This window comes from Drosophila eugracilis, unplaced genomic scaffold, assembly GCF_018153835.1.
Source record: "Drosophila eugracilis isolate 14026-0451.02 unplaced genomic scaffold, ASM1815383v1 contig_249, whole genome shotgun sequence".
Classification (NCBI taxonomy): Eukaryota; Metazoa; Arthropoda; class Insecta; order Diptera; family Drosophilidae; genus Drosophila; species Drosophila eugracilis.
This window is the reverse complement of record NW_024573095.1, coordinates 26,386-37,209: the sequence shown is the minus strand read 5'-3', so window position 1 is coordinate 37,209 and position 10,824 is coordinate 26,386. Positions and strand designations below refer to the sequence as shown.

Sequence of the window (10,824 nt, the reverse complement as noted above, 5' to 3'; positions counted from 1 at the left end):
ATTGTTCACCGACTTCGGCGCTTAATTTACTTGAAATTGTCATCAGCTAAGTTTTTGCTTCACCTTCTTTTTTCTATCAAAGGGCATTATTTTACAAGGATGCGAAATTCCTTTTATCGATTTCGTTCACAATAATTCAAAACTATGGAAAATATTAACTGAACCTCCCAGGAACAACATTTATTTTAATTAAATATTATACTAATTTTTATTTAATCTACGAAGTAGACACTATTCACCTCGTTATTCTATGTCAAATTATATTGTACGGGTGATTACTTGGCCCAAAGCTGGTGCTCAATAAGTTAAAAACAATAGTGGTACTTCCAGTGACGACGATGGCTCACTGCAATAGAAACTGAAGAAATTGAAAATCAAAAAATTTTAAAATAAGGAAAGAAGGTCGACATTGTTTCTATAATTAATCACACGTTACGAATATAAACTTTATTGAAAAGCAAATTTCCTTTCAAAGTGGTTTTAATGAAATAGAAAAGCTAGATGACAAAGCACTTCATAAAAAAGGAAGCCATCAATCATCGGTCTTTGTCATTAAAAGCAAACTATTTAAAAGCTATTAAAGGATGCAGAAAGGATAGAGGTCAATTGTAATTCCGTTGTAGCTGATAATAAATAAATAAAACTACATAAGTGATCTTTAAATGGTTTTATATGGACTTACGATAAAATTGTTTGTTATTTCCTGTTGTTCAGTAACGATTCGCTGTAAAGACTGCAGCTCGCTCTTTAAAAGTTTTAGTCTCGCAACTCGCTCAAATATCTCTGACTGATAAACTTCCTTACTCTGGTGCTGATTGTTTATGGTTTTAAATCGATTGTAAGTCCCAATAGCTCGTAGTTTTTCTGTATCGACATCTTTTCCAAGCAAATAAGATAAGTTACAAAAATCCGAGGCAAACTTCTTAAAACTGTTTACATATTTAGAATACTTTTCGCACTTATTCTTATACTTTATTCTGTTATCAGTAAAGCTGGGGTTTTCAACTCGTAGTCCGTAAATATCATCTTTAAACAGCCCAAATCTTTGAAGTTCCTCCATCTTAATGGGAGAGTAAATTAGAACTGTTGCCTTTCCTTTTGATATGGTTATTGATTCGTTGCTATTGACAACTTGTATATAAGCCTTATACGAATAATAACTAAACACTACTGTTGTAAAAATGTTGGCCAAAAATATACCGAAAAAGTCAAACTATTTATATAGCAATTATTAAACCCAAATATTTAACTTATGTTTATAAATAATATAAAATGTTTGGGCAGAAGTGGAGTGAACTTTAAAATTAAACCCATTTCTGATTTTTAAAGATAATAAATTTTCTGAACTTAAGTGTATTTTTATTTAAACTTGAAAACTCAGTTTCAGAAAAAAATGTAAGAATTTTAGAAAAAAAGAGGAAGTATACACAGACGTTTGGATTATATAAAAAAAAGCCCCCGCTATTTGGTGCATCACTTTGAGCCTATAATCCTTCTCCACCAACAGGCTAGCGGTCCAGTTCGAGTTCTTAGAGAGGTACTTAGTTTTATACCCTTTACTCGTAGAGTGAAAGGGTGTTAGATTAGTTGAAGTAGAAGGAAGTATGTATAATCTTTAGATTCCAGCGCATCTTATAGCGTTACTATTATCCGGCCACACCCACCCATACGCCCACCAAACTCAATAGACGGTTTTGCATTTTCTAGAAAAGCTGATATCTTGGTAACTAGAAGAGATGGAAATTTCGGATTAAGCTGGTAGGTTTTAATGATGCTCCCAATGCAAATGGTTTTTCCGATCAAGACACGCCCACAAACCGCGAAAAATCAAAAATGCAAAAATCTCGAAAACTATTAGAGCTACAAAGTTGTGCTAAAGAATACGTATTTAAGAGATGCCACAGCAACTTGCCACGAAGTTGCATTCGACCACGCCTACTCCGACACCCACAAACCGCGAAAAACTGTGGCGTTTATAATATTATTATGAATGCCTTCGTTGGACATTGTATAACTAATTTCTGTTAATATCTATCGATTTACCAAAGATTTTTTGAATCGGAACATTAGTTCGCTATTTATGAAGAAATTAAGACATAAGGCCTCACATCGGCAATGACATCACTATCAATTACTCAACATGCTTCCTCTGACAATAGGTGGCGCCTTGTGAATTTCCACACTTTCTTATAGTCGCGGCACTCACTATAGCGTTTCCTTTTGTTATTTTTAATTTATGAAAATAATGTTTGACTTCTGTTGAATTTTCGTCTTGTAATTCAATTTGTCTTGAGAAATAATTAAACGGTCTTTCGATAATTGCGATATAGTTTGAATTATCTTCCTTAGCGCTGTGTATAGTTGCATTGTTGGAATTATTATCTATATCTCCGAACATGTTTTCTTCAATTGTAGACCCAAGATACGGCGTCTGCTACTTAATTTTCTTTTCCATGAAGATATTTGGTTTTGCTAAGTATTTCAAAAGGCCTTTCGATTAAATAAGATCTTAAATATTTTGTTGCCCAAACGATTGTTTGAAAGTTCCTTTTCTATCGTGGCATAATTAATTTCATGTTTGTTTAAAGTTCTACTTGCATAACATATTGGTTTGTGATTTTGTGATAATATTACTTGCTATATTACTTGCATCCGTTGTTAGAGAAAAGGATTTATAAAAGTCGGGGTTAACACGTATTGGGTCTGAAGTGATAAGTACGAAATAATGTTCCGATTTGAAAAATCTTTGGAAATTCGATAGACATTGATAAAAATATTATGTGCACAACTTTTTAGCTCTTAAAGTTCCCGAGAATTTCGCATTTATGGTTTGGCGGAAAATACAATTCGCATAAGGGGCATCATAAAAACCTACATTCTTAACCCGAAATTGTTATCACTTTTAGATGCCGAGATATCAGATTTTCTAGAAAATGCGAGAACTTTTGAGTTTGGTGAGCGTATGGGTGGGTGTGGCCGGATAAGAGTACCACTATAAGCGCTGGCATCCAAAGATTATACATAAAGAATTTCAACATTCTAGCTCAAATAGTTCCCGACATTTCAGCGATTTTAGTTTTTCGTGATTTGTGGGCGTTAGAGTGGGCGTGGTAGAATGATGAAATAGACTTACGCTGCCCAGGGACCTCAAGAATCTTATAGCCTAATTTCAACTTAGTATCTGTTATAGGTCCTGAGATCTCAGCGTTCATACGGTCGGACGGACGGACTTCGCTATTGATCCTGATCAAGAATATGTATTCTCTATAGGGTTGGACACGCTTCCTTCTATCTGTTACGAATTTTTCAACGAATCTAGTATACCTTTTTACTCTACGAGTAAATATACAAGTAAATATACTAAACAGTCTTTGGTGCATTTTTAAGACCAAATGGCATACGAGTATATTCGTAGTGTCCACGCTTAGTCGAGAATGCTTTTTTAGCTATGGAATTTTGGTGAAAACCATATGGAACATATGGATTTGGTGAAAACCTTTGGCTAAATCAATTGAAATATTAACATTTGCCAAGATTATCTAATATTTCATCCATTCTGGGAATGGGGAACTATTCGTTGATCGTTATCTCATTTTGATTTCGATAGTCATCATCTAGTCGGAATTTTTGTTTGCTGGAAGCATCGGTTTTTTGGGCACAACCCAGATGGGTTAACAGTAAGGATATTTCGACTTACGAATTATTCCCAGTTCTATCACCTCTTTTGTCGGTTTTTTAACTTCTTCGTCAACACTTTGAAGGTATTTATATGGTTTGCGATAAACCGGATCATCGTGTTGTGTTTGGATCGAATGTTTTATTGTACTAGTGAAAGTCAAATTTTCGCCTTCTCTGTACTAGATGTCACTATATTCATATAGGTCCCTTTTTAAAGTTTCGATTTCTTCACTATTAAAGTGTTCCAATCTATGCTCGTTACATTCTTTTAGTTCGTTATCAATAGCAATGTCGGAGCAGTCAGCTACCTAATACCAAAATTATGGTTTGCAATAGGTTCAGCATCACGGTATGCTGAATTATCTCATTTTATCTTAGAACAAGGCGAGATTAGCGCTCGCGAGCCCTCAGTACAATGGCAACTACGCAGGAAATTCTTGATGGCGTTTTGATCCACCTCACCTCTAGTAGAAGTCATCACACCACACTTATTGCTTCGTCTTCGACATTGTCATTGTGTATACTATGTGAGTCCAAGGAGAATTATTAGGATTGACTCCAACTCAGCGCTACAACGAAGTAAAAAGGATGCACCATTGCTTAAATTGCATACGGAAGGGACGCAGCTAAAGGCAATGCAGATCTTGTAGCTGTAGGAACTGCCACCAGAAGCATCATACTCTTCTGCATATGCAATCGTATCCCATTGCTGCCCTTCCGCAGCCTGGTCCTGAATTGCCGCCACATACCTCATCTCTAGTTTATGTAGCCTTGCCCAAACCACGACCAGTAGCTTCGACGCAATATAATACCGATTACGTCAACTTCGTCACCTCTCGTTTCGCAAATCAACTGCAACTCCAAATCCATCGCTCAACCATCTCTATATCAAGGATCGGCGAGTCCTCGCTAGCATCGGATGAGTCGGTTCAACATTTTTTCCTTCGTTTAGGAAACCACTTGCCCACTCTGCAGAAAACCAGACTTGGCTGGATCGTCTCAGGGGGTCTAAAGGTAGGAGCCTATACTCGCTTATCCTTAGTTCCATCCCTTCAGGAGCGGAGCAAACGGCGCTCCCCCGAGCACAACTTACAGCCAGGCAGCATGGTGCTAATCAAGGCGGACAATTTACCTCCCTTGCGGTGGCGCCTCGGCAGGGTGGAGAGCACTGTCTCCGGGGATGACGTCGTCGATCGAGTTGCGGTGATCCGCACTAGCTCTGGATTGTGCAAGCGAGCAACAAGGAAATTGGCTGTCCTGCCCCTCGAGACCACTTCGCTTGGAAGTATGGCTCTTCCAACGGGGGGAGTATGTCGGAAGCAGTCAGCCAGCTAATATAAAAATTATGGTTTACAATTTGTTCAGCATCACTGTATGCTGAATTATCTCATTTTATCTTAAGACAAGCCGAGACTCGCGAGTCGACGATCGCTCGGCTCGCCCACACACATTCGTTTTTTATCGCTGTAGAAACGCAGTCGCAGCGCTGCTAAAATAAACTTTTGAAAATACCTTTCTCGGCCTTTTCTTTTTCACCGTTCAGGGCACCGCATTTTTCGTGATATTTTAATTTCAGAAACAGATGTCATAAATTAATGCCCTCCTCAAAACAAGCAAAATTGACTGATTGATCTTCCGTAGAAGGCGGAGTAACGCATTTTGGTGCGGTCTTCTCCTTAGCAATGCTATCAAGCACGAATTTATAAGATTTAAAACCGAGTGTAATTGTTTTGTTTTCATAATTTATTATTGCTTTAGCTGCTTCTAAATATTGACTGCCCAACAAAATATCGTACTGATTTGAAAATTTATGTTAATAAAATTTCTGTTTAAACAGGCCTATTTCAGATGATTTTATTGTAATACATTTGTTTGTAATACTTTCAACCTGTCCTCTAATAATGTATACTAATAGGTTTTCTTTCTTTTCTTTTAGTTTTGCAAAATTACTGTTCATGATATTGATAGATGAGCCTGTGTCTATCATTCCTTTGTAAGTTTTATTTTTAAATGTTAATTTTACATATGGATGGTTTCTTCTGTTTCCGAAGCTATTTGATGAAAATTCACATCCATCATTCTTTGCCCATTTTAGCTTTCTCTCTGTCTCGTTACTGGAGCATTTGGAGAAGTCTTTGCTCTGTTGGCCTCAACGTTAGAAGTTTAAAGGATTTTGGTTTAGGTTGTTTCTAAAAGTGTGATAATTTAATGGTTGATCTTTGGGATATTATCTTTTTTGATTTTGTGAATTCTGAGAAGTCAAAGAATCACATGAATTGTAATTTCTTTGATTGTTATACTTTTGATTATTTCCCAGATTTTATATATTATTTTTATAATTGTTCTTGTTTCAAGAAAATTTGTTTTCTGGATCTAGGTCGTCTAGTCCTAATTCCAATGTGGCTTGTTTTAATTTTGGAATAGTCGTTATGTCTTGTCTGGCTAATGTCATATAAATTCTATCAGGAAGTCTTTTGTTAATTGTATTACAAATTGTTTATTTAAGCATTGTGCGATAATTTATTTTGTCGATTGGATTAGTTTCTAATTCTAACTTATTATAAATATTTCGACATCTGTTTTCTAGGGTTTCTGTGAACTTACTGGTATTTCCGCGGTATTCGGTGTTTCCATGGTGTTGTATTACTATTTCGTGGGGACGGTGATCTTTGAATGATGTGGACAGTGCTTCCTTCATAGCTGGCCAGTTATTTGGTCCTGCTGTGCCATTGTTTCCTGGGCTGAGTCCACTACCAATCTTCTAATTGTTCCAAATATGAAGTGGGCTTGTCTGGCGTCTTGTGTTGGGTAAAGTTGTAGTAAGTATTCCACTTGATTGATGAACTCGTTTTTCCTGCCTGAAGTCCCATTAAAATATTGTAGCTCTTTAGTTGACTTGATAACTGATTCAGTTGAATCTCTGATAGTATTTGTGGTGAGGTCATCTTTTATGTTGGCTTTTAATTTTCACGAAGTTTTTTGTTTTTCATTAAAATGTTTTTATTTTACAAAATATAAATATAAATAAAATTTTAATTTTTGTAAAATTTATTTTGTTAACGTTGAATTACTTTGTTAAGTTTTGTAAATTTTTTTGGTATTTTTTAAAATATTAGTGAATACTGAGAAATTATTTTTTATTTCACAATTGAATGTACATGCCGGGTATTTTGTTTTATTCTACTTGTTGTTGCTTGTAGAATTTTTTGTTGCACAGTGTGTTTTGCAAGGATGTATTTTTTTAACAACAATTTTTGTTTTACAATGTGGGTGCTTTTGTTTCACGTTTTTATGAAACTTTTTATCACTGAACAAGTTTTGACCGACTACTCGTAGGTTTTATGACTTCAATGTTAGTATCAATGATTTATTTCATGTAACTGCGACCAGGCGACTATTATTACAGGCACGTAATAGGTCTCAAACTGAACTATCTTGATTCTATTACATTAATTCGTGTTTTTAAGCCTTTCCTTTTAGCTGTTATAGGTCCCAAGATTTTTTCATTTTTGGTTTTCGGGGTTTTGTGGGCGTTAGGGTGGGCGTGACTAGATGGGAAAAAATTAATTTGCATTTGGGGCATCATAAAAACCTACATGCCTAATCCGAACTTTCTATCTCTTAAGTTACCGAGATATCAGCTTTTCTGGAAAATGCCGTCTTTTGAACCTTGTGGGCCTTGTGGGTGGGTGTGGCCGGATAGTAGTTTATTTAATTTTAATATTATATTTAATATATTTATGTTATTATACATTCTGATTTACAACTTTCTAGGTCAAATAGTTCCTGAGATTTCAGCGATTTTAGTTTTGCGCTGCGTAGGGACCTCAAGGTGTAAGTGAAGGTGTAAAAGAAGCATTATGGATAAAGTCATTAACAAAAAAAAATTAAATTAAAGATAGGTGATCCAATATATATTTTCGAGGACAACCAAGACAATCAGCATAGCCAATAATCCTACTTGTCACAAGAAACTAAGCATATAGATATAAAATATCATTTTACCAGGGAGCAAATTAAAAATTAACTAATTTCTACAGATTTACAATTGGCTGATATATCAACTAAACCTTTACCAACAGCTAGATTCACAGCCCTAAGAAATCAACTAAGACGATTATATAAAAGCGGTAGTACACATGCAAGCGATTCCGAGTATGCATCACCAATTGTACTAGTTAAGAAAAAGTCATGAGACCTGAGAATGGGCTTTGACTATGGAACTCTTAACAAAAACGTGATAAAAGACAACTACCCTACCCCCTTAATAGACGACATTATAGATAAACTGTCCGATAAAGTCCTATTTGCTAAACTTATAAATCTTAGAAACGGATTCTTTCTAGTACATATGCATGAGGACTCAATCAAATATACTGCGTTCACAATGCAAATGAGACATTACGAATGGTCTAGAATGCCGTTTGGCTTATGAAACGCTCAGCCGAAGACAAGGGTCTTATTTACATGGATGATATATTAATAACAAAAAAGGTAGTAAGAACCACATAACATAACAGAGGTGTTTAACAAATTAGTAGATAACAAAATAGAACTAAGGATAGACAAATAGATATGCTCTCATTTTAGAAGATTTTTCGACAAAAACAAAGTCGTTATACCATCTGGTACGCAAAGACAAAAAATTTGATTTTGATGTGACAGAATTAGAGTGCGTCGAGACATTAAAAATAATCTTTTAGTTTCTCTAATCTTGTCATACATCCCAAAAAACGGAATTGCAGTGTTAGCTAGAAAGTTGGGATCAAGCATAAATTCTCTTAATGTGCCACCGCAGCTGGAAGGTTAATTTGTATCCGTCCATAGCCTCTCTTACGCCCACAGATCTGTTGCGTTCATCACATTAAAATATATGTCTTCATTTGACAGTGTATAATTTTACAAGTTTATATCTTTTTACTTAAGATCGGAACATTATTTCGCTATTTTTGTGGAAATGTAGGTTACAAGGCCTCAAGTGGACAGTAACGTCACCATAAATTAGAAAACATTTTTTTTAAAAAAGGTGTAGTTTTGTCTATTTCCACTATCCAAATGAAAATTCTAAGATTGTGTAAACTGTAACGGGTATCTTATAGTAGCGGCACTCGACTTTAGCGTTACTTCTTGTTTTTCAACTTCGTCTATAGTCAAACTTTATTGGATACATTGCAGGACTATCCACCAAAATGTGGTAATTTTTAGGTCTATATTATATTATTTAATAAAATTTAGAGTTTTTATTTACGTTTAAATGTATATTATATTATTTAACAAAATGTTTAAATTGCTTTCTTTCCGATCGTCGTCACGTCGTTTTTGCTCCTCTTGAGCACATCCTCAGTTCGTCAGATCTTCTAGAATACTTCCCTTTGTTCCTTGCGCCCTCGTTGGTTCTCTCGTCGTTTTCTACTTTTTTCGCTGAACTTCTTGTCTTCGTCTTAATCTTCTCTGTAGTTTCTATTTCTTTCCCCATGTAGTCAGTCGTGGTTAGCTTGTATTAATATCTTTCTGATATTTTACCGTAATATTATCTTTAATATTTATAACAAGGTTTCTATAGTAGCCTGTGAGATCTAGGAATAATTGTTGGTAGTTTTGTCTGGATCTTTTTCAACAGTATATGATACAATATACGATAAAAATATTGTTCGCGTTTAATGACCTTTGATTTGTCTAAATACATTTTCATATTTGTCCTTAATAAAATATTTATTATTCTGTTTAGGGTAATACAATATTGCTCGACCGAATTTGTCTATGTAGACATGACATGTTTTTCCTACCTGTTCTACTGTCCCATGAAAGTATCTGATATCGAAAAAAAATATGAATACGAATTTTTGAGGATACCTTTCGGACTAATGTACCTGTCAAGGCCTAGGCCTATCGATAGTTAAGGTTGAAGTTAGTACTTAGTATAATTTGTGTGAGTTTCTAGGGTCATATTATTCGGTCACACTAAATCGTGCTTACTAGCTTAAAATTGGCTGCCCGGGCTAAGCAAATTTTCGCCATCACAGAGAGAGGGAAGAGAAACTGCGGTATGTAGGTTAAGTAATTGTATTTCAGGTTGCGCTAACTAATGTACATATTTCAGCGTAAAAAACTATCTCCAACACACACTCTTGTTGTCTTTGATATCGCTAACCAAGCGGCGATATCAACTAGTGTTCCGAAGGCATTTCCCTGTGATCGGCCGAGCGGCGACATTATCATTCGCACTCTGCGAGATGATGACCACAAAGCTCTTGCCCCGACGGAGACCCCGCCTACATGTCTCGGTTGTTCCCGCCACTGCGCCCACCACAGCCACCAGGCAAGCTCTGCGAGGGTGGCTGGCGATCGGCAACGGCCAGAGACTCCGAAGAAAAGTGGAACAGCCGCCAGGAAAGCGGCAAGTAACCTGCAGCCCGATGCAACGGTGCAGATTACGGACTCTACGACTGTAGAAGTGAAGGGTCTAATGGAATAGATCACACATTTAGAATCGGAACATGTGAAGGCAAGGGCATGTGAAGAACAAGCAGAGGCCGCCAGGGATCCCGTTAATATTGGGACTCGCGGCGTTGGAGTGAGCGGTGCGGCAAATACACCGCCATGTTTGAGTGGAATTCTGCCATGTTTGAGAGAAGCGCCACGGCAGAGTTCGAGTGAGAGCCTGCCCAGTCAGATAATGAGTGACAATCTGCAACTAGAGCTTGGAGTGACGCCATCTTTGGATGTGCAGTTGCCAGCACAATTGAATGGAAATGTGGCGCCGCCCATTGGGGAAACAGGCAACCTGTAATACGGACTTGTACTACAACAACAATGAGCTATTCTACGCCATTTTGTGTTACCGCCATGGCGCAGCCTGAGCCGACACATAATTTGGAGGCAGCTCCACCATTAGTTAAATTGGTGTGCACTATCACTGACGTCGGAATCAAGGAGCGAACGCGAATACTGTTCGGGAGGAGGAGCGGTATGCAGACCACCCCATATGTCCGTCAGGAAGTTGAGGTTATGTTTTTCATGTTTGGAGTATATGCAAGAAGGGCCGCCGATGCAACGTCTACGGATGCCGAATGAGGCATCACTACCTACTCCATTAACCAGTTGGACATCCCGGACGGCCGAAAGTCAAATAGAGGACGCAGGAGG

The 10,824-nt window shown here is 36.9% G+C and overlaps 1 protein-coding gene across 1 annotated transcript; it reads right to left on the bottom strand.

Annotated features, from left to right (window-relative positions):
* Positions 1 to 278: 278 nt before the first annotated feature.
* LOC121530131 lies at positions 279 to 1,082 on the bottom strand. Its single transcript, XM_041818502.1, has 2 exons — positions 683 to 1,082; positions 279 to 358 (listed from the first exon to the last, which is right to left on the bottom strand). Exons 1-2 carry the CDS (start codon positions 1,058 to 1,060, stop codon positions 344 to 346), a joined length of 393 nt encoding a protein of 130 aa, XP_041674436.1. The 5' UTR covers positions 1,061 to 1,082; the 3' UTR covers positions 279 to 343.
* Positions 1,083 to 10,824: the final 9,742 nt, after the last annotated feature.